General features: G+C 35.6%; 1 protein-coding gene across 17 annotated transcripts in view; it reads right to left on the minus strand.

The window, feature by feature from the left end:
- ERC2 (ELKS/RAB6-interacting/CAST family member 2) overlaps positions 1-25,106 on the minus strand; it is a 432,041-nt gene that overhangs the window by 221,804 nt on the left and 185,131 nt on the right. For all 17 annotated transcript variants that reach the window (XM_017732424.1, XM_017732423.1, XM_017732425.1 and 14 more), the window contains one exon: positions 17,189-17,324. In XM_017732424.1, the coding sequence (XP_017587913.1) occupies positions 17,189-17,324 (136 nt within the window). The remainder of the gene's footprint in view (positions 1-17,188; positions 17,325-25,106) is intronic.

The raw sequence follows: 25,106 nt of genomic DNA on the forward strand, positions 1-25,106 counted from the left end.
AGAGTTTATTCTGGGATTTTACAAGCAATTGGTGCCTTACATCATAAAGATTTTTTCATGTTCAGGATATGGTTCAGGGCGTGGGGGAGAAGGACAGAGAAAATTATACCAATTCTTCTCCAGGTACAAAGTTTAGGGCTTTTGTTCAGATTTAAAAGTTTAAAAAAAAATTTAAAAGCTCTATAAAAACTAAATTCACTTCACAGACTCTTAAAAACATCCAAGCATAATATTTTTAGATTTTTCCTGCAGTCCCAGATAGTCTACAACATTTTCATACACATTTCCATAGCGTTTTAGAAAGTACAGAGCTAACTGGTAGTATGCTCAAGGTTATAAAACAGGGGTCTTAAATTTATTATATTAATCTTCTACTACCTAAGTCTGAGGTAACTGAGCAACAGATTCTATGTACCCACGCAGCAGTTAAAGCACATCCTCCTTACTTAGGCATTACCTGGGCACTGAACAGCTCTAGAAGTTCTGAGACAGGGCAGTACCGTGTGCCTCCGTTTCACTTTTGCAGCCTAAGAAAACCTATCCTACAGATTCCAGTTCCATTTCACATTTTCAGCTTTAGCCTAATAATTTCACTGCCTTCAACCAGTATCAATTTTAGGGTCCTGCAGAAACAAATGGATCATCTTTTCAGTCTTGGTGTCATTCTGGGAACCACAGTTTTCCTGAATTTCATTAAAACATTAATTTTAACTTTCTTACAGGCTACAAAAAAATTCTCTTGGTGCAGATTGCCCAGAATCCTGTATAAGAGTACCATTCCTTCTAGATCAGTTTTACTGCTGCTTCTGTTGTCACCAGATAATTTTTCATGTAAACATATTTCCTAGATGCATCTCTTTTGCATAATTAAAGGACCAATGAAATCAGCGTGTTGTTCTTTCATTTTAATGGTATCATTTCAGTGGATTCAAACTCAGCTCAGTTAAACTTCAGGTCCAAAGGTATGCTTACTAAGAGCATGAGATGCTTAGCTCTTTAGTTATAAGAGCTTCCTTGTTGGAGTTAACTGTCTTTAAAAGATTTATACATGCTTATCTTTTTTTATCCTAAGGCACATTTTGGCTGTATGTGAAATGGGTCTCCTGACTGTGACTCTTGAGCCACATGTATAGTGGATAGGTCAAATAAAGTTCTCTTGCTAGGGTTTCATTACACAACTGATAACAGTGCTTTGCAGTAGGGATACAGCTGGGTAATCTGAATCCCTGGCTGGCAAGGAAAAGAACCAGTTAAAATGATGAGATTGATTTATATGCCAGCTCCATGGATAAAGCAGATTCACTTAGAGAACCCCTAGAGATAGAGTCATTTCCTATTCGGTAAACAAAACCAAGAGCTCATCTTCTACCTCCCTGCTTTTGATATTCCACAGTGTAAGTCTTGTGGCTGTCATCCATATAATTTTTTGGTCCAAAGGTTTTCAGATTAAGAAATCCAGTCAGGTCTGGTATACAGCCTCACCCACCCTAGAGACAAATCTCTATCTCCTTTCTAACATACTATTGTAGCTTTTACTAATAAGTACAGTGGGAAAAAGTACACCTTACACACAGTGTTCTTCAACCCCAGCTCAACCGACGAGATCAGGTCATGATATATGAAGTGGGAATTCATAATGTCATTTCTGTTTCTTCTATTCAGCTGCTGACTTTCTTAGCTAAGTACACTGCACAGAATTCAGCCCTCTATCAAAAGCTGCAGGTTTGCATTGGTGCCCTAACTAGTGCTTTCCAAAGAAACAGACATTTTCATTGTTTACAGTAATTATTTCTGTAAGTTAAAAAATAAATAATTTTAGAATTTTCTATATTGGTAGCCTGATATTTCATATAACTCCCATGTATCTGTTTCCATCTCTTTTCAGAAACTTTTATTCCACTTAACCCAAGACTATAGCATTACATGTCTGACTCTTCTTTCCTGTGCAGTTTTCAGGGAATCCTCTCACTGATGAAATGTCTATTAACAGGACCAAACTGTCCAAACATCCAAAGTGTCAGTACAAGAGTGCAGAGGCCTTTCACATGTTTATGAATCTACATAAAGACCACATGCAGACAGAACCTTCTCTCTGCTGCCTGTCCCTGGAGAAAAGGATGCTGTGAAGAACATAAAATAAGGGTGGAATATAATTTTTTTCCACACATTCTTCAGCATCAACACGACATCTCTAGAAGAAAAACCTGTAACATCTTCATGGAAAGAAATAACTATACATTACAGAAGTAAAAAATGCTGCTTACAAATTGCACATATCCCTTGGTGAAAAACTAATCTAGGAAATAAAAGAGACAGACATCAAAGGGAACATAATTCCAGCTTTTTTTATTCTTAGTTATAGCAGAAACCTACTGAGACATTCTGCACACAGCTCCAAAATAAAAAAAAAAAAAAAAAAAAACAAACAACAAAAGAGGTGGGGGGGAAAGTCTACACGAAGCTACAGAGTTTTCAACCACAGGCCTGTGCAGCATGAAAGAGTCTCTTCCCCTAAACTGCATTGACTTACCACGGGAAGGGAACACAAAAATAGCTGCATTCTGATGCACTCAGGACACAGTCCTTGCTTTCCGAGTAGCACAAGGCTGGTTACACAGAATTCAGAGGAACAAAATCTCCCTCCTTGCAATTCCTGACACTTTTGAAGGAGCTTTGTTTTCTAGTTCCTCCCCTATTTCCCACAGGCTCCTATTGCCATAGTTCACTGCAGTAAAGCTGCTTTTCTAATTTCTGTTGAATGAACTGAAGGTAAAGTGTTGCTCAAGAAATAGTAGAGTTCCAAGATGAATTACAAACCTAATGCAAATTCACATTTCTACAACACAGTAAGTTCAATTTTGGGAAACTCTTCAACAGAGTAATTAATTTCAAACTTCTCTGAAGATGAAAAGAATCTTTCCATCTGAAAGTAAGTGAAGAAGGACATACAAAATTTATAATTTTTAGATAAACACTTGACAGTTCAGCTGAGGATACTAAGTTGTTCCAGTCCACAAAGCCAACACAAAAAATAAAACTATCGTGAAAGTGCACGTATAGTCACCATACTGTCAGGTCTGAAACTATTTTTTCCAGGTAACACCTTCACAATACACACAATAAAATTCTGGAAAACTAAGTTTTCAAAATTAACCTTAAGCTCAGCGGGTTTGAGCTGTAATATTTGGCTAAGTTTACATGTGAAGTTTTCAAAACTGTAATTCAAAAATTGGCCGAACTCTGCAAACTTCACAAACACTACCCACGCCCTTTCTTTTTTTTTTTTTTTTTTTTTTTTTTAAATGACAACCTGAGTGTAACCAGGAAAATTTCTAGGCCAAAGGAAAGCTTAAAGAGTGATCAGTTCTGTAACCTTATAAACGGGGCCACAAACATAACTCCTTAATAATGTGAAGAATAATATGTTTTTGATTTGACCGTACAATGTAAGAAAAAATAATGGGATAGGAATTTGATAGTCTTAACTTCCCAAATCCCATATGGTATGTTTATCATTTACCATATGTATTGTGTCTGATGCGCATATAAAGACTATGGATTTGAGACACTTTCTCAGATCAGCAGCTTGAATATATCGTATCCCACAGCTTAACGAGGTCCAAATGAGATGCAGAACATGCCCCATTTACTGTACAGGCGTGTCTGTTGTCATGGAAAGTGGTATTTACACGACCAGATTTAAGAGATACTTGTTAATAAGTGATACAAAGAAACAAAACTATATCCTTTTCTTAAACCGTTCAGTGTTTTGGATGTCTTAATTATGTCATTTTGTAATCTGAAACACACACAAGGAAGGCTAAGTATCGAACATTATCGCTTCCACTAAAAAATATTCCCAAAATGGACATGAAGACACCTTATCGTTTCAGGTGCAACATTTTTGTTCAAATTCTGCTGTAACACAAAAATGAGAAACAAAACCTTTGAGTTCTCCCTTCTCATCTCCTTAGGCATGGACAGTAAAAACTCTTTTACTGGGTATAGAGATTGCTATCCATTAAGACTCAAATAGAAAAGCAGCTCTGGAAAAAAGCATAAAGAAACAAAGAAAGGGGAGAAAAGAAAATCAGAGTTGTGCGGAACTTGGCTGTTATGGTGTGTATGGTTCATCGAATCCTTTTCTTTGGCTTTGGTTCCCATCCCAAATGTTTCTCTGACTTCTGGGCTTGAAGAAAGCCAAAACTCAAAGTGAAACATTGCCAAATCCAACATATTTTTGCAGGTCTAAGGTCAAAACCATGCAAACCCACGGAGTTCCTCCTACCATCATAAATCAACCTGAGTTTCCCAAAATGTTCTTTTGTGTTCTGCATAACTTTTTTCACTAAACTTTTCCCAGTAACATTAAGATTTTAGCCATCAGTACTGCATTTAGTAACATGATTATATAGCTTCATAACATAATGGCTTTCTTATTCTATGACAGTTGTCATTTTTAACTTTCTCTTATGGGGTTTGTTTTTAAATACTACCCAGTGTCCTGAGTTTGCAGAGAAGCACAACCAAAGAAAAAATCCTTGGTCTTCAAGTGGATGATGCTGAATTTCTTTAAACTATTCACTCTTTTCCAGGCATTTTAAAAACATGACAAACAGTCTCAACACAGATTCCTATGAGACTTCTGAAAAATTTGACGACTTGTAAATTTATGAAGAATTATTTAATTTTTCAGAAAAGCACTTTGCTTCTTTACCAACATACTATGTTGGTAAATTAGTTGGCCAACTGCCCACTAACTCTACTTTTTAAAAAACAATTTCTCTTGATTTGTCCAATACAAATATCATACGTGGAGATAGTTTTCCAAATTTACATGGAACTCTTTTTAGAAACAGATGTCACGTTAGTCACCCTCCAGTTCCTACAAAAGTTAGAAATTCACATGTTTTTCACCTTTAATTTTCAAGAAGGTTAGCAAGTAAACTGCTTGCTACTGAGAGGAACTTGGCCTGACTACAAGCCCGCCCTACATTTAACAGGAGTTTGAACTTGGTGGTACCTTTCAACCTGAATTATCGCCTGATCATATGATGATGGCATTGTTAATTTTAGAGACTGTTGTGCAATGTCTTCTGCTGTCACCTCACTCTGAGATACATCTTCCAATACTTGCCTGTAAAAAGGAGTTCTAGAAGCAGAACCCACCCAAGTTCCTCCTCTGTGAACACTGGAAAAAGAAATATCTTTCATTTTTTTGACCTCATGACCCCATTTTCTGAAAGCACTCTTTATATGCCTTGATTATCTTTGGCTCTATAGATTCTCTGGCAGGCTTCCTCCTTCTGACACATTTGAAAATTACCAGTTTGAGTGAATTTCACTACTTATTCTTTATTGTGCTTCATGTATTTCATGGTCCACCTATTTGTGCTTTTTTTCCTTGCCAGGTTTTATGATTCTGTTTTTTTCAACCAGAAAAATTTCAGTTTGGGGAAAGACTTTTTTTTTTTTTTTTTTTTTTTTTTTTTTTTTTTTTTTTTTTTTTTTTTTTTTTTTTTTTTTTTTAGCTTCCTTTATCCTGCTGTTTAACTGTGCTGGTTTCCGTTTGGTCTTATTAAAGCAGTTTATGATAGGTGGTATCCATTCCTCTGAGCCAATATAATTTTCTTTAAATAGCCTTCATGATGCCTGTAAAGATTTTATTCCTTTGACTGTCTTTTTTAAACACTTTTTGACGTGTAACAGCAATATGGATGCTGAATGTGACTAAGACTGAATGCCTCAGAAAATGCATGTCCTCTTAAGCAGACTTCCATTGGTTCATATTTCAAAGATTAATTCTATGAAGTAGAGATACTTTCCAGAAACACACATGCATTTCTACACTAACAGAAGTAGTCTACATAATTTCTTAAATTTATTCTGGATTCATACTATAGCTGACATATTCATATTACAGACTAGATTTTGTTCAATTACATTAAAAAAGGTAGTGGAAAAGTTCTTTTTTTCCCTTGAGAATACATATTCAGTGCTAAATATCTCAAATTTTCATGCAAACACTGAGCTATTTTTCAGCATCCCAACATTCTGAAAAACATTTACTAGCTCACTGAGTTTATTACTGATTACACTTTCCTTTAAAGCACAAATGCTATGGTTACATTCTGCCCAATTTACTGACTTTCAGTCACTATTTGAAACATCTGGCCACCTGTTTTATATTCAAGAACTAGTTTTGGGAACAATAAATTTGAGGGGCAAAAAATAATTAAGAAAACAGATGACAAAACAAAACACAGACCCTATCAGAGACACCAGGATCTTCAGAACCTTGCTGGAAGACACAGCTACGGTTTCTATGCAGGAAGCTATTAGGTGATGTTTTATATGATAGCTTTCTAGTGTTCTTGTGATACACTTACTTCAGATTGAGAAAAACGAGACAAAAGAGGAGCTCAAGTTACTGGTTATCCTGCTTATAACACTAATTATTTTAGTGTTTATCAGTTTCATAAGAAAAAGGTTAACAAAGCCATCATGGATAAAGGATCAAAGCCTATGTTGAAAGAACAAGAGCCAGACAACAGCCTCTGGGCAATCTTTTCTAATGTCTGTATTAAGAGAAATAATTATATTTGCTAGGACTTGGCAGCCAAATGTTCTTACAAAAGAACACCCAGACAGAAAAGCCAATTTTGACAAGCCTTACAGCTGACTGTAGAAGGACTTTCTCACAAATTACAATTCCCATCAACAGATCAGATGTAAATGATGAATGACAATGGAGTGTTTCCATTTGTACTTGAGATCTGCTTTCTCAATGACCTTTTAAGTTTATTTTTTGTCTGTACAGGGTTTTTTTAATTATTTTGTCTTCACATGAGAAACCTTTGTCTGACGAGGCAGTGGCAAAAATCAAATTAACTTTACTACAGCCAGGAATTCACCCCATATGCAGGAAAAAACAAAATTCTCTCTTCAAAATGAAGAGACTATAGCACTCATGTGACACACAGTTCACATTGTTATAATGTTCCTTTGAAGTTTAAAAAAACAAAGAGGAGGAGGGGATCACAAACACCTGGCTTTTATCTCTGTCATAACTTCTAGATGGCTAAATTATGGTAGTTCTCAATATGACAAAGGTATGTGACAGCTAAAGAGGAGGTGTAAAATGCTTCTTTCATTATGCCAATATACAACTGTGAAGAGAAACATGACTACCTATGCCAAATAATATTGCTCAATAAGACTTTATGCCACTAAAGAAATGCATTTGAAAAAGCATTTCTAATTCCTGTCACTAAAATATCATAGAAATACAAAGAATAACTTGCAATGCATTTTTTAAATATGAATAAATATTTAAATATATGAATATATATTTAAAAATATATGAAAAAATTCTGTATTCTGTGCATAGTTGTGGTTCCTCAGATTCAAAGTTAACATTTTCTAGTTCATCTACATTAGACTGATATTTTAAAATAAGTTCATTTTTTTCCCTATTTGCAATTATTAAAGGTGCCATAGAAAAAAAACCCAATTGTATTAATACATTTATTTAGTGAAAACATTGGGATGCAACAATATTCCTAATCTGTCAAGCTTTCTCCAAGGTGTTTGTAGAGCAGTCTGTCAGATGCAGAAAGCTAAACAGACTTTCCCAAGGAAAAGGAGAAATGGAAAAATATAAACAGAAGTAATGGATCAAAGAAATGCTTGTTAAGGACCCTTGCTGTAACTTGAAAGAAGAGCCTTCTGTAAAATTTAATGTACTGCACTCCAGTGTTTGTTGTTGAATTATCTGATTATCTTGACAATTCTGCTTAAAAAGAGCTGCCTCCAAACTGCAAATATCAGTACTCTTCTCTTCATGTACAGCTATTATTCACCATCCTCATTTCCCTTGTCTTTCATGTGCTAAACACAAACTTTTGATCACTCACTGGACAAAAAACTAAATCAACTTCACCTGCACTAAGTACCTCAATCACTAACAATTCATTAGCAAAAATTTTAGTATCATGAGTAGAACATTCTGAGTCAGCAGTTCAGGCAAGTAAAGGGAATATTGGATAGACAAAGTCTGTGCTCCTTACTGGTGCCATCAACCATCTGGGAACCTTGCACAAAACCTTTATTTCTTATGCCTCAATTTCATTCAATATATGACTTACACATCTATTCTTTAGACACTCTGAAATCTATTAATAAAGCCTGTTTTTTCAAATTTGGGAGTTCTTAATTTAACACTGATTTTTTTTTTTTTTTCCTTTTTTTTACCTTACAATGAAATTTGGCCCTGGAATTTTCTACTGAAGTGTCTCACATGAAAGCTTCTCAGAGCAAAGATGGGGTTACAATAAATAATTTCCAAGGTAGGAGTGTTCTAGACAAGATTAGATATGAAGGTTCTTCGCCTCCCTTCTCCTTCCAGTCTGTACACAAGGGAGCCTGTGAGTAATACTGTATAAGGCCATTCCAGAACACTCATAATGAGAGGTAAGTATAAATCTGGCTTCTTAACAACCAACCAAAATAGTTCTACTTGGACTTACTCAAGCAGAACTTTTCTTGCTGACCAGATGTATTAGTAACAGACTTCCAAATGATCTATGGAGAGTGACAAACAGCAGCAGCAGCTCTTACTAGTTACTAACCAGGTAAACACGAGACCAAATTATGGAACCAGGTAGAAATCTGAGCTTGATGCAAACCACAGGAAGGTTTTTGAAAACCTTTTTATGTTTTCATCCAGCCTATCAAGCTTTCAGCAAAAATGTTATAGCTTGTGTATAAGCTACAAATGTAAGAAAGTATATGGAGGGAGTTTGCACAGAATTTAGGTAATTGGTTGTATTCTTAGAACGTATTTACTTTTTTGCTTCTTTATTATAGGAAAACAGCTTTCACTTGCAGTAATTGAAAGTGAAAAATCTATAGGTGACATTTTTAAGCAATGCTCAAATTGGAAAATCTATGCTAATACTAATTTCCATTACACTTCTTTTATATTATGGGGTTAAACATCATATATTGAAGGAAGCTGCACAAGTAGGGTCAGGAATTTTATTGCAATTTCACTTTGTAGAATTTCAATCTAAATCATTGCTTTTGTCATTGACTGTAATTTATGTACTATAGAGTGTTTAAATACATAATTTAGTAAAATATTAGATGAGCTATAACTCAATGTAAAAGTTAAAAATGAGCTATATGTGGAATGCTATATTGGACAGTCATGTGCTGAAATACTAACATCTAATATAATGAGGTTATTGATGTAGAGTTGACATATAACTCGATTTGCAGATGCCCTACTGACTAACCTTTTGCAACTATATCTCAGTGTAAACCTGTGGTAATTATTGCTGGGTAGGGAGAGTTGGTTTAACTGAACTATTTCTTTTGATGCATGTGAATGGAATTGCCCCCTGGAGACTACAGGGGTCCTGCATGTGTGAGTTATTACATATTGAGGGGGAGAAAAAGAAGTTGTATCACATTAAATTTTTTCTGTTTCCTATTGTTGCAGTTTTGTTTTTTCCAACAACAGCTTTTCCTTGCAGTGCCTTGCCATATATGCTCTTTTCAACTAACAAAGCACATAGTAGAAATAACTGATTTTATTTAAACATCAAAGTACTTGTCAATAGTTGCACTTCACAGATTTCTGAATAACTACAAATCTAGAAGTCCACATTTCATTCTTGGGTAACTTAAGCTAGTGAATTAACATTACACAGACAATACTGAAAAACATTACGTTTCTGACTTAACTGTAGAAACTGAGAAAGATGAGAAAGTCGGTATTCAGACTTTCTGATACGGGATACTCTACAAGTCTTTGTAATAGTGCAAAAAGTGCATTAAAAATTATACATAATATTCTATTATACTGTGTACTTGCATAAAACCCCAAAATTAATAGATTGTGATATTTCTAAGAATAAAAACTATGTTATTTTATACTTACTTGTATAATGGAATACACTAGTCAAAAGAAAGGATATGACAACTACATAGAACAGTTTTGCTGATAATGCTTTGCCCAGTACATTTTTTTTTCCATATTATATCTGGTTAGACCAACACAGCACAGAACACTGCATGACTTCTGTCAACCCACCAATTATGACAAAGGAAAAAAACTTAAGAGGCTGTGATTCTAGTAGAAACTGATCTGCAAGTGAGATTTTCACATGTTGTCTATAGGGACATTTTATAACAGGAGTGGTTTTGGCTTCTGGGGATTACACTGCACAACGAAAACAAATGTCAAAGTAAATCCCCCAAAAAACCCACTTCTGGTATTGATCCTCAGACCTACCAATCAACCTTCCTGCCCTCTGTAGATTCTCAAATACCTTTCTTCATCTGAAACCTTTTAGAAATATTTACTTCAACGTAATCTTAAACTACTGGCTGAAGTTCAACACACGCTTCAGCAACACATATGGAATTTATCTATACGGAACTGCCACAGGCCAAGGAAGGAAAATTCCTAACTGTCCATCCATGTTTACAATCTGAATTTATATTTATATTATGTTGGAAATCTGAAGGTAAGTACACTAGCTGTGTCTTCCACAGTCTTACATGTGTTTGAGTGGATTATCGTGACATTTGTAAGTATGCATATCTAATCTGGTAATAATTTTTTAATATATTGTACTACAGCATCACAGATTTACTCATTTTTTTCTATTTCCTTGTCTTCACTCTGAGTTGTGGGGTTTCTATAGAGTCATTATCAATGAGTACAGAACAGACTTTTGTTAAATGTCTATTAAAAATTTATGTTCAGCTCCACGAAAATAACCACTTCAAGAAGATGCAATTCCTGCCTTTTTCCTAGATATTTACAAGAGAAAAAAAAAAGTTCCCTGAATTGGGTGAAGCTTATAATATGCTACACATTTTGCTGAAGGCTGGACATTTTTGAGCTTGTAGTTTCTACTACACACTATCTTGGCAAAATCCACCCACAATTAGAGAAGCAGAGAAATACCAAAGAAGTACCCATGAACACATCTCTGCTGCTCACAGTTGTGCAATCTCCTAAATTCTCTCCATTTTCTAGTACATAACTCTTGCTTTATAAGGGTGAAACTATCTGATATGTACATGAACACTCATTTTCTTTCAAATTGACTGAACTTCATCTTAACCACTCAAATACAAAATTTTACAGTCCCCAAAGAAACTATAGTTTGAAACATACAATACCATATGCTAGTTTTCAGGCATTAAAAGAAGAGAATTATGTTGATATGTTAGAGAAAACTGGCATAAAATATTGACTTTCACATTTCTTCATATGTTCATTCATTAACTTCATAGACTATACAGAGAGAACTTAGCCAAAAAAATTTCAAAAATTGCTCACTTGCACTTGAAATCAACTCACTTATTAAAAAGTATTTGCAACAGCTTGAACAAATATATCCAGTCCCAAAAAGAAACCAAACAATTTAGTGCAAAACTTTGGAAATAAAATTGTCACTGAAATTATTTCTGTATGGGCTACAATAGTAAAGAGAACATCTACAACATGAGATGATCACAGTCTTGAATCTTAAACACCAGATGCATCATTACACTTCTGTTTTAATTGTAGAAAAGTTTTGGTAAAATAAGATTTTAACTCACTACAACTATAATAGAAATTAATTTATATTCTGCATTTTCCCCAAACAAGGCCATGGGTACTTTTACAGGAGAACTTAATTCTCTGTCGCTTACCCCATCTTCTGAATTTGTCACTGAACTGGCTCCAATAAACAGCTTAGACAAGGACTGAAGGGCTTTGTGTAGCTGACTCTTATGCAGACTAATAAAAAAGCTAGGTTTTGTTTCAAAATATTCCTATCTGATAGCAGAAATCTTAGGGAGAAGGAAGATCTTCACAGGCATTGCAGGCCATATCTTATCCTTCCTCTTGTCTCTGAACATATTTCAAAAATCTATCTAAAATATATCTCATCTGCGTGTTCTGATTGCTCACATTATTAAGAAAGGAAAATCAAGAGTGGTCACCTCGTTCCCCTCAACCTCTGCCCACAACCAAATGAGAGGCAGCGAGCAATTCTGCAAATCCACACATCAGAGCTAGACCACACCTTACAATTCACACACACACATTGTGGAAATCACAGGAGTGGTGCAAATAGGGAAAATCCCCGTCTTACCTCTATCTTCTGCCCTGCAAAAATTACCAGCTTTCTATAGACAGAAACACACAGAACCCCTAAACACTGAGAATTATTAAAGCTGTCCAGAAAGATATAGGTTTACCTTAGGATGGATGCTAAAATTAGAATTTACTTTTAATACAATAGCTCACGATTTTGACCTCTTAAAAGGTTGTGCTTTGTCACTGCATATGAATTTCAGCACTACTAATACAAAGCTGTGTGTTTATGCAATGAATTCTCCCCTGCCTTGTGTCAGCTCCATACACTAATGCCTGTCTGCATAGCAGGCAGGACTGCTTCCTCTGTCTCTGCACTGATTACACTGCTCTGTTCATTTTTGTTTGCAAGACTTCATCTCACAGCCTAACTTCCTCTTTTTATTAATATTATACTATCAAAGCTTTCGAGACAATGCAGTAGGAAATACACTGCATTAAGAGAAGTCATAGTAAATTCATAGTAATGGCAGGTATACCCCTTGTTTAGGCCATGCTATTTTATAAGACACAAAAATAATGTACAGCAATGTGCAACGTGTTGGGTCTATTTTGTATTTTTAGAGTTATCATGGAGTTGAAAATTATATGGTGAAGCACACAGTGACAAATAAAGAAACAAATCCAAGGTTAAGGATTCATGCTGACTAGCTGTGAAATCTCTTGGGAGCTATTTTCAGTGATTAAGACATCACAGATATTCACATGGCAAGAATCAGAAAGCAGTAATATTAACTAGCCAGTTTTTTCAACTCTTTTGACAGGACTTCCTCCTGATCATGTTTTATTCATTACTTAAGACCAAACTTCCAGCCAGTATAGAGTTATTGGAAAACTGGAACGCTTGCCTTGCCTCACTACATCCCATGAAAAAGCATGACTGACAAGCTGAACTCTCTTTAAAAAGTGAGCTATTTACACCTGGGAAACGTATATGTGTACACAATCTGTTCCACAGTACTGCAGGCATAAACCATTGATCAAGCTGCATCTATATGACATTTGAAATCAATGAGAACTACACATTGTCTCACTCAAAAACAATATTGTTACTGAAATATCTCTTTTCCGCATGTGGATTTCCAGCCAAAGAAAACCCAAGCTACCTCAAAGAGAATTGTGACAAATTACCCAAACATTTAAAACATAAGGAGAGTCAAAAACTTTGCCAGAGAGATGAACTGGAAGAAAGGGGGAAAACACCCAGAAGCTGTGCAGATCAGGGCACAATAGGGTATTAAACTCACTAACTTTTATTCAGGTTCATCCCTGCACTTCTTTTGTGACACGTATGCATTGGACAGTTTGCACAAAATTTCCACAAAGAAGTGTTTCTAGGCTTAGATCACTTATTGAATTGATATATTACATCTATGAAAAGCATAATCAGACAAAAGTGTACATTCAATTCCCTTTGAGGCTATGTCATGAGACACATAGGAATATTATTAGTGCACCCTCTCATTGCTTACTCTAGAGAAACAAAAAGACTTTGTTGTTGTTATTACAGCAGATTTGAAAATCAGAATCAAAGCCAAATGCACTCAAGTTCTCAGTGTTATGCAAATGTTTCCTTTCCCAATTCTACTGAGGTACCAGTGTTACTGGAAGAAATATATTCCACGCACAATCAAGAAAAATTAATCTCAGGGAATAAACAAGTCTCACATCTCTAACGTTTCAAGATCCTGCAAAGAGACTTGAAGAATTACTCACAAATCTATGACATGATATCTGTATCGTTTTTAGGTCAGTGTTTCTCAAAAAGGCTTATCATTTTTAAGACTGACAAAAAAAAAGAGAGAAAAATGAAGGCATGAAAAATGAAGACACCATTCTCAAAAAAATTCATGATAAAGTGTTCAAGGTCCAGCTCTCCTGCTGTGATGCTTTATGTAATATATGACCATCATGTCTGGCAAGATTCGCACAGGCCTGCCCTTGATTTGTGTTAGGAAAAAACAGAAAACCTCACAACTATTCTCCATTCCCAAGAATTAATCTGGCTTCCTGATGTTTCCAATTTTACAGTGATCCAAAGAACCCCCCAAAACCACACCTGAAGCATCACTCACAATTAGAGGATAGCTGAGGGAGACCAAAGTGAATTCCCTCCCCAGGCACCCCAGAGCACTCTCCATCACAGCAGTGGCCCCGGAGTGCTGTGAGATGGGGCCACCAGAGACTCAAACTTGCCCGGCAAGCATGACACTGGGACATGAACCAGCTTTGAGATGCTTTTACCTGAAAAGATTGTGGAAAGTGTCACCAATACACATGGTGCTACAAGCCTCAGGAACTACCACATACTGTTGAAGCTTCCAAGAAACTACAGACTTCTGAACCTCTTCACAGCCATCAGAGAGCAGGTGAACAGCTAAATGGGTACAGCTTCAGCCCCTACATGAGCTGTACAGAATGGGTGGCACTTGACAGCTTCGGTTTGCCCTGAGCAGCTCCTGAATGGTCCATGGACAATCGTTCTCACTCTCTTATTTCATCTTTTCCACTACTTCTGCAAAGGGACTGAGACTTGGCTGGAGTAAATGTAATTTGACCAGTGTGACTGCTCTTCAATTCTCAGCTGAGCTTATCACAGCCAGGCAACAGCCAGCTTATCACAGCTAGCCAACAAATACAGTCATTACATCAGGCCAGAGAATTTTAGGATACACTTTTCCCCTAACAGCTCAATACATCATTCACAAATGTAACAAGTACACTGTAGACACAAGCACTGTGTCTTATAAATGCAGGGTGTTTCCACTAAAAGCAGTAGAAGTTATTATGAACAGTAAGAAAAGGTGGTCAGATCCCTATGGTTTACTAAGATATTAATTAAACATTTATTGAAATACCAACTAATATTGTTTTTAATTAGCAGATGCATAGTACTACAAGAATTTTTTTCAAAGTATACCATGTATCTCACATCATTTGTCTCCCCAAAAATGCTGCCTCATTTAAATCCTTAGATCACTGCTGTTACTTTTTACACAACTCCATGAAGGAGGAAAGGCTGTCTTAGAAAAATTATGAAAAAAATTTCCTTTCTATACGAAGGCTAATCGACTGGAGCTTTAGAATTTGTTTGGCTTTTCAACCAGTCAATCACCTACTTATCAGATTCATATAACAAGACTCGATGCTCTCACCTAGCATTTGTAATTACCTTACACATATAAAACAAACTACCAGTGAAAAACTTTAAACCAAAATACTTCGCTATCAGCAGAATAAATGTACATCAGAGTCATGTCACCTGCACTGTGACATGACTATTCAATGTCAGAGTATTTACTTTATTTGCAAGATTCACTACAGTGATTTTGTAGAGCAATAAAACCTCCCAAAATCATGCAATCCCAGGGAAACCTCAAGCTAACATGCATTTTTCAGCATTAAGAAATGCTTGAGAAGAAATAAGCCAAGGAAATGTGGAAATCTTTGACACAGGAAGTACAACAACCAGTTATGGTAGCTGATTGCCAGTATGGCAGAGAAGGCAGGATTATCCCTACCAGCTATCCAGCAGCACAGACAACCAAGACTCCCTTTCTCCTGCTGTTCTTGCAGCTACTGGGAATGTAGAGCACCTACTGATAGGCAGAGGCAGCTGGGATTCTCTCCTTTTCACTTTCCCAGCAGCCCAGCAAGTGAAGGATGGGCCACAACACACACCAGATATATATATATATATACACACATATATATATATTTTACTGAAAGTAAAATGTTGAAGTACATCATATAAAAATACTGACATTTTAAGGCATAGTAACAAGAAATACCAGTTCTTGGTTAACTGGTTTTCATAAATGGTTCTCAGTGTACAGATGCTTTACAGGAAGTGAACGACACAGAAGAGCTATACACCAGATGGGGTATTTTCTTTCTAAATTCAAGCCATTCAGCCTCACCACCTCCATTTGGTATACCGATTCTCATCTCATGACTAGAAACCTCCAGGTATAGCAGTTACATCAAAGATCCTGAGAATGGCTTCTATTCTCTAGTTACCACCCCACTGTAATAGATTTCCAAAATAATACTGAAAAAATAAGCTTAATTTATTCTCTTTACTGAACCACTGTAATTACAAGTAGCTGTTCAACACCGAAATTTAATTTTGATCTATCATATTGTCAGACCAAATCCTTCACAAGCTTTTATTGCTATACCACGTGCAGTGGAATGCATGGTGATGCAATCAGTATGTAATGACCAAGGCTGTAAAGTAAACGTAACACTGCACAGATGCATAAATAATGTATCATTTCCTGAACTTGGTTCTGACATAAAGCTTCACCAACACAAGCCTAAAGAGAGATGTGGTGTTAATTTTTCCGTTTTGCATATAGGAACACATGAGAAATACAACCATATGAAGCATGAGAAGGTCAAATTCCATCCACTGGAAATTTTCCAGAAACAAATTATATTAACCAGATCAAGGCAAAATTGATATTTTGCACTGTAAATTGCCTATAAACACTGGGCATTGAGACATTGATGTTGTCAACAGAAATCAGCACTTCTTTTCGTGGTTTTTCACAGTCAGATCTCAGAGAGTACTTTTTAAGTCAAGCATCAAATTTGTGGCCTTGAACACAAGTTCCCTGGTATGTAATGTATCACTTAAACAGATCAGCTTAAGAACAATAATTTCTCAACCACTGAACTCAGTAACTCACAAACTGTAGAAATTCTCCTGGAGTAAGTCTCAAAGTCTCTCTGAAATACAGAAGAGATATACAAATACCTTTTCTTTCCAACTGTAAGAAAAAACAGTTGCTGGTGTAGTAACTATGCAGAGGTCTTCAAATTCTAGTGGTTTTTTCCTCACCCTAAATAGTAAATATTTCATGGATACAACTGAGGTGAGCAGTGCACCCTCTGGTAGAAGAGGAAGGAGCCATCAGCTCTTTGTGGGAAGAGATTCATTACACATTCTGGAAGACACACAGTGGAACAGAAGTGTATTTTCTTTGACAGCTTTAAAAAACAACTGAAAAATAAACTCACTTGTAAATGTTGGGAGTTGTCCGTCATGTTGTCCTCTCGCCTACGAACTTCTTCCAACAGCTGTGCATTCTTCTTTTTCTCCAATTGCTGATTGTGCTTCAGATTGGCAACCTTCTTGCTTTGGTCCTTCATATGTCTAAGAATTGCACACACACACCCATTAGTATTAACGACTGCAATCACTTCTCTCACAGTAGAGATTAATTTTGTGACTACAACACAGGACATCATCTCTCCAACAGACACAAGTACTCCAAGTATCAGTTGTAGCAATAAAACTTCATCTTGTTTTCAAGATGGCATTCCAAACCAGCTTTCAGATTATACAGTGGTAAAGCAATTATTTGGGTTTACAAGATTTTTCTCTTTTTATGATTTGCTCACAAAAACTCATACATATTCTGAGCTCTATACAGAAAAATTGTTGACAGAGGGAGATTATTCAACAATCTCAGGAACAATTTTAATAAGGGCTTCAAATAGTATTAATTTCAAAGGAAGCAGAAGTTGAAGGTGATGACTAATGTATGTTGCAAAATTCTATTTTTATTCTATTTTATTTAAAACCTGGACTACAAATACAGTGTTTAGGAGGATTAAACTGTAATGGGCTAGAAGGTCAGGTCATAAATACGACATGACGAATAAGGGATGCCTTTACAAATAGCTTTATATGTGACAAAAACATTTCTATCATTTTTAATAATGGGACTACTTTCTACAAAAGATAAGCAACAAACAGATTTATGAGCCATTCCTAAGAAAATGAAACAATCTTTGCCACCATTACATGTTTTCTTTTGTTAAGATTGTATTAATAAAAAAAACTCAAATTGTTTCAATATTTAATTATCTTTTATTGTGGATGTTATTAATTAAGTTACCAGAAGCATTTCTGAGACTTAGCATACACCTTTTTAAGAAAGAAGGCAAACTAATTTTGCCTAGTAGGTAATGAAAACATCTCCTTGCAGTAATACTTCCTACCTGCTTGAATTCTTAGATATTATTTTCTAGACTTTCTTTGACTTGAAGGAATTTGTTCCCTTTTATCTATAAAAAATAAAAGTCACGTGCAAATTCCTAATGAGATCTACTCACTAATCCTATTGTGGCAAATGAAGAGAATATTATTCAATGTCCAAAAGGACTACTGAAAATCCCTCCTTTGCTTTCACATCAGAAGCAGTGGAAAAAAGTTATAGAATACATTTCTTGCACAGATTTTATTATACTAAAGAAACTGGGTCATTTGATATTTACTTCTATCATTGGAATCTTTGTCCTACCAGTGTTTTTTTCACTATTTATTTATACTGAAAAATTAAGAATTAATATGCAATCAATAAATGTGCCATGGTATTAAAAATTCCTAAAAGACACTTCATCTAAAAGTAAATATGGCACATAAGAGAATTAGTCAATTATAACTAAAGAAAAACTAAGTGCAACTTGCCCAGAAAAAAAAAACATATACAACTGGCTCAAATATAGGTTATTTGCTTGCAACTCCAAGTGAAAATCAGTTCCCTGTCATGAGTCTGTCCCGTAATTGTAAGCACAGACTTACTCAGCATAAAACCAAAATGAATATTGGAAAAAAACTACTTCCACAACTTCATATATAAACATATTTGGCAGGAATTTTGGTGGTGCAATATGGCTTTGTGCTGTTAAAACATAAATTGGTTTCCAATCTCATGTGGAGTAAATGATAAATTCATGTAAGTTTAAACTCTGAAAGAAGTTCAATTTTATGCCAATGCTAGCCGCTTCTTTCATCACCCCTCCCTCACACAACTTCCCATTTCAGCTTTTGTCTAATGCCACACTGAAAAGCAGAACATGGTAAAGCTGCAGAGGAAAACATCTGGTGCCTGTGATATGCAAAATCTTGAAGAGAAGGAAATAAAAGAAAGCTCTGTCATGGACTCTCTTTATTCTACAACTGGCTACATACCTATGGAAATGAAAAGGCTACAGTTAAAAAGCCTAGCTGAGGAATTTTCTTTTAGGCCTGCATTACATGTACTGGGGGAGTTCATTGCAGCAAATAAGTACAAAAACATATTCCCCACCAGCTTTCTTTTTTTAAATATCAAATATAATCCTTGGCCAAGTAGAATTTTTGAGTTGCTTGCTCTGGAATGTTTTCATGTGACTCTTCTGTTTCTAAAATGCTTTTGAATAAAATAGAAGATTAGGATAAGTAAACAATATGCATGAGAAATAGAAAAATATTTGGGAATAGTATCCAATCAGCATAAAATATCATATGCCATGACCATAGAGGATATATGAAAAAAAATCCACATAGCTTACCAGTAGCTATGCTGATATGAATAGTTGACTCTACATTACTCTTTATCATGTGGAATTCATTTCATGTGTTCTGCTACACTGCTTGAATTTAATGCTCTAAGACCACAAAATTCATTAGACAGAATAAAATGAATAAAGGACTACTGCTTAAGACAGAATAAAATGAATAAAGGACTACTGCTTAAGACATGTGTCTTTAAAATCTGAAGTGTGTGTTGTAGGGGTCTGGTCAGTAGAATTCCTCTTACCATCACAAGTTAATAACTTTCTGCTAGCGCAGCATTTTCTGATAGTGTTATTGCCCCTGAGCAGGAAGATGAAATCCACAGCTCTCTGATTTTCCACATTGTTATAGTTCATTTTGAAGTCAGTCACCTATTATCTTTTAGGGTTAATTTTATTATTATTATTATTATTTATCTACTCTCTTTTAGGTTAATTCTTTAATCTCTGAGCCAGACATTACAGTCATCTCAAGCTAGTTATTAACCAACACTCAGCTGCATTTGTGATTTTACAAACTTCAGAGAACTGGAAAACCAGGCTACAAACGAACTCTAAAGCACCCAAGTCCACAGTACACTGAAGTGGTGCCAACACTATATCTGGATTAAAGAAATGATGTTCTGAGCTCGTAAACATTTAAGAAACAAAGCAGACTGAAAAGCAGCGTAGATGACTAACTCTTTGCACAGAGCTTTATCTTGGCCAAACATTAAAAAGTAGGATTAATGACAGTTTTTCAGATAACAAATTTACATGCGTTTGTGTTGTGAGGGCTAAAGCCAGTCAGCAACTGCTATAAAATATCTAGCAGCTTAGGAACAAAAAAGAATTCAGAGTGAAACTAAACTGTCTTGAAAACAGATCTAGAATATAAACACATCTTGAATGGTTTATAATAAAAATAAATTTTAAAAAAATTTAAAAAGTAAATAGGTTCTGTTCTGTTCCAGTATTATAAATTGAAGGATGTTATAGGCATCTCCTAGCTCATTTGGTAATTCAATATCAGAGAAGCAGTATTCAACAAACACCCATGCCACATAAATACTAGATGCCAATAATATTGGAAGTTAATAAAGAAGAGATGAACACCAGGTAAAAGAAAAAATTCTAAATAAAACCTTAGTATTTTAGTAGATTAGACATTCTCTCGCTCCTAAAGAAGAGAAAAAGATTGTATAAAGTAACATACCTCTCTAGAAGCTACCTTACTACTCATTAAGTTTATTAATTTCTTATGCCTAGATCAAGACATTGCTCTTAACTAACATTCATTCACCTTAGATATGCTACTCCATAAAAATCAGCCCCATTCCTCTTCCTGCATGTTTCTGACCTGGGATAATTTTTTATCATCTTTCTCAACACATACTGTGGACAATGCTCTACAGTCATTAATGTGCACCTCGACTGGGCACTAGACATAAAATCAGGTATCTAAATGACAGGATTGCCACACCTCTGTTTTCCTCAGCATCCAACAATTTTTTGAGAAAAGTGGCCTCAGAATGCCAGCACTGGAGTCAACAGACTGCAGCAGCTCTGACTTCTCATACTGCTCAAGAACTATCATCTGCTAAATATTTAGATACACTCAGAATATCATAGATCCAAGCAAGACAGAAAAAAGGAAAAGACAAAAAATTCTCAAACAGCCCTTTAGCTTTATCTCTTATGAAGTCCAGCCCAAAGAACTTAAGAGTCCATCAATCTTCCTGGGCAAACAGCAAGATGCCCTTACCTCAAATGCACTGTTCATTCTATTTCATCTTTTAACTGAAATGTCTTTGTAGCAAACAGACATCAGTGCCACAGAGACCCAGACCCTTGATCAGCAGAAAGATAAACAGCAAAACAGTAGCAGCACGTAGTTCCTGCTGGTACGAATATAACTGTGATGACTACACTTTAACCATGTTTGGGGCTTTTTCTTGTTCTGGAGTAGCACACAAATTGATCTCGTAGGTCTAACTATAGGACATTTAATTCCTTCAGTTCAACTTTTTAAGGCAAATATTAAACACTAAGTTTCTGCATATATGTGAGTTGCATTCAGATTTTATTTTACAGTAGTGTGTGTTGTCTAACCTCCAATGCTTTCATCTCTGATAGCTACAGAAAATCACACTATTTCATTAAATTCCCTGCTTTAATTAGCCACCTGGGTACCTTGGCCACAAAGCTGGTAATGTCAGCCAAAAATAAGTGTTACATGTTAGTATAGCCTTTACTCTATTTCATAAAGGTTTTTTTTCCCCCTCAAAGCATCCAAAAAATGCAGACATGCAAAATACTCCCAAGAGAAAAATCTGTAACATTTTCTAAAGGAATATGTCTCTGCAATAATTTTAATCACTTTAAATAGCATTTCAATGGGACCAGCTGTCTGCAAGTCAATCAAAGAATTCTCCAGTGTGCAAGGAAGCTGTGCTCCTCAGCAGACAAAAGATAACAAAATCAGAGCGCAAAGAATGTTTTCAGGGAAACAAGCAAGAATAGAAAAAAAACCAACCCCAAACCAAGCCAACTATATCTATTTTATGAAATACAATTTAGTCAAAACAAGTAAGCTATGTAAAATAAGAAATTCTCAAAAATGTGTTTTAAAATTCAATATAGTACACTTATTTTAAATAAACAAACACCTTCACCCATTGTTCTAGGAAGGCACTGGGTAGAATATTACCATCATCATTACTTGAAAAAAAGTATTTTTGTTTTTAACAGATCATCTCTTTCTCCTTTATAAATAGCCCACACCTTTACAAAGAATTCATGTATGTGAGCAGTGAAACAAATCTTATCATTTTACTAGGCACTCTGGGTCTCCACAGCTAGTCATGCAGAAGACCTGATCCTGTAAATCCCAACCACGTGAACATCCATTCCAAATTACATTACTTTAGTAGGACTCAGTAGAAATATTCCTAGCAGTTCAGTTCTCACTGTCTTAAGAATGAGAGTCTCTGCAGGTGCTTCACTGAATCATGACTAAACCAGCATAAGGGTAATGCTTCAAAATGTAGGTCTAACTTCATTGAAATCCAAAAGCTAGAATTGTGTTAAGATGTAAGCAAAGTTAAGTACTGTTTCTGGCACTTTCATGGAATTAAAATGCACTTGCTACTAACTATCTCTAAACCCGAAAAACAAAGATGGGCTGACGCTAATAGACTACAAACACCACAAGAGATGTTAAGAGGGGTATTGACAGACACATTCCTGACACAAACAAAGACACTGTTTATTCACTTAGAGCCCAGAGACTGATTTTTCTGTAGAAAATAGATATTACCATGGTAAGAAAACCTCTACTTGTGATATGCTGAATTTTTAATATAACAAAGAAAAAATTTTAATATAACAAAGAAAACATATCTTGAACAAAGGCAATTTTTTCTAAAACAAAGCCCTCATGCTTGACTGCTGAATTAATAACTTAGACTATAGTCACTGTAAGTTTTATAATATGGTAATAAAAAAACTAATCAGTGACTTTCTGTGCTGTCATTTGCATTTAAAACTTTCATGTTGGTTTTTTTTTTTCAATCAAGATCCTATAACCTAAAGAATTATTAGTGTCCAAAATATCTTCTAAAATCTAGTATCTCCTTATTCTTAGCTTTTCTTATTTTCCTTTTGTTAACTAATACAATTATCACACTGATACCAAATTAAATACCTTAAATGAATAAACAAAAGCAGCTATCCCAACCATTAAGAAATTAATTGGTCTATCAAATTTTAACATTAAAAGCAGAAATACTCCTACAGCCAAAGACCCTTTAAAAAGCTCACAGATTAATACAGACCACTACATATGCACGGGGGAGTAAAGTGTTTTGAATGCAAACTTCTTAAAGGAGAAATAATAAATAAACAAGTATTCCTTGGTTTTGTTACACATACTCAAAAGAAAACAAACAAAACCAAGAAATGTTTACATGTCTATTTTCATAAAGGCCACATCACTTTGGAGGAATACTTCATTCCCAGATCTCAATGAATTTCTTTCTTTGCCTATCTGACTAACCTATTGCCAACCTATAAAGAAACAATCCTGCATATCCTGTCACAGGATTGCCCTCCTTGCCTTCATTATTCCAAAGCAGAAAATCCAGCAGACCTTATTCCCTCTCTTTTCCTTTTCTCTATGAAAGAACTATATCTTCCCCTCTCTATTTCCCACTGAAAAGGAGCAGGAGCAAGACTTCAACTCCCTTTACAATTGCTTAAACTCCTAACCTGTGTGACAACATAACCTGTGACCCCACAGCTGACCCTGTGACAAAATTTCATTTTTACAGTTGTGCTATTTGATCTTGTAACTAAAAAAAAAAATGTATTCTACAGTGACATAAAGGGAAGTAGCTCGGCTTCCTTAGCATGTCTATTATCATCTGGGATGAGAAAGAAAACTTGAGTGGATGCCTCCTGGAGAGACAGGAAAATGTTACCAGCCCATTGCTGGATCCCCCCTGTTGCCAGGATGGCTAATAGGACATTAAGACCTTCCCACAGGAAAGAAACTTATGAAAAATGAGTAAAATTTTGTTGCCTTTTGGGGAAGAGACTTTGGAGGCAGGTAATTCTCCCCGGTTAACCTTGGCTAAACTGACTTTATCTTATAAAATAAAGGCCACTATTTTCCACATGCCTGAGAAAACATTATCACAAGAAATTAATATAATCTCTCACTGAAGAAGAATGCTTGCTCTTCCTTCTGCCATTCACCTGGTGCTGAGACTATGGCAAACTCCATGTCACAGTTCATCTACACACCAGAGCTGGGAGGTACCCCTCTGTGCTCTCTTTGATAGAAAGAACTGGAAACCAAACGACCAGCACAAACATGGGACAAAAAAAAAGTCATCCAAACCAAATAATATTTTTAAAATATCTAAAAAAAAATATTAATTCCTATATCACTTATTCTCTAGTTGAATGCAAAAATTCCATAATTCCATCAGAATTAGCAGCTAAGATAAATGAATTTTAGTATAGTCAATGTTTTCATTACACTTCCAGCTCCTATTACTGATGGCTTACATAGCTGCTTCAGTTTCACCCAAAGGAGCAGGCCTGCCCACAGAGATCTGTAGGTCTCAATGAAACCCTTCTTCCCATCCTCTTACACTCCCCCCTTCAAATATCATTATTTCAATTGCTTGAAGGCTGGCTTCAGGTTTCTTAATACTCACATTATGACAATTTTTCAGCAAGACAATTACTTTGCCTCCAAATGCACCACAAAACACTATTATTGTCCTGGGACAGCCAAGAACTCTGCCTGGTAGAAATAAAGCAAGTGTCACAGAAGTCACTGAAACATTTCTCACCTCAAAGACAGAAACGTGGGAAGAAGGGTTTACCTAACACAAAATCTGGGAAGTTTTCCAAAATCTTTATTTAAGAAGTGTTTAGTCTGACACAGTTCCCTCATAAGCCCTGGAGAGACGGTAGAAATATCCACATGAGGATAATGCATGAATGAAAGAGACGTACGAAAATCCTGTTCCAAACTATGGTTCATGTCACTTTGTTTCAACGCAGATCTGCACTGAAACCACTGAAACTCCGACCCCGTGCA

Source organism: Corvus brachyrhynchos, unplaced genomic scaffold (genome assembly GCF_000691975.1).
Source record: "Corvus brachyrhynchos isolate BGI_N302 unplaced genomic scaffold, ASM69197v1 scaffold4, whole genome shotgun sequence".
Taxonomy (NCBI): domain Eukaryota; kingdom Metazoa; phylum Chordata; class Aves; order Passeriformes; family Corvidae; genus Corvus; species Corvus brachyrhynchos.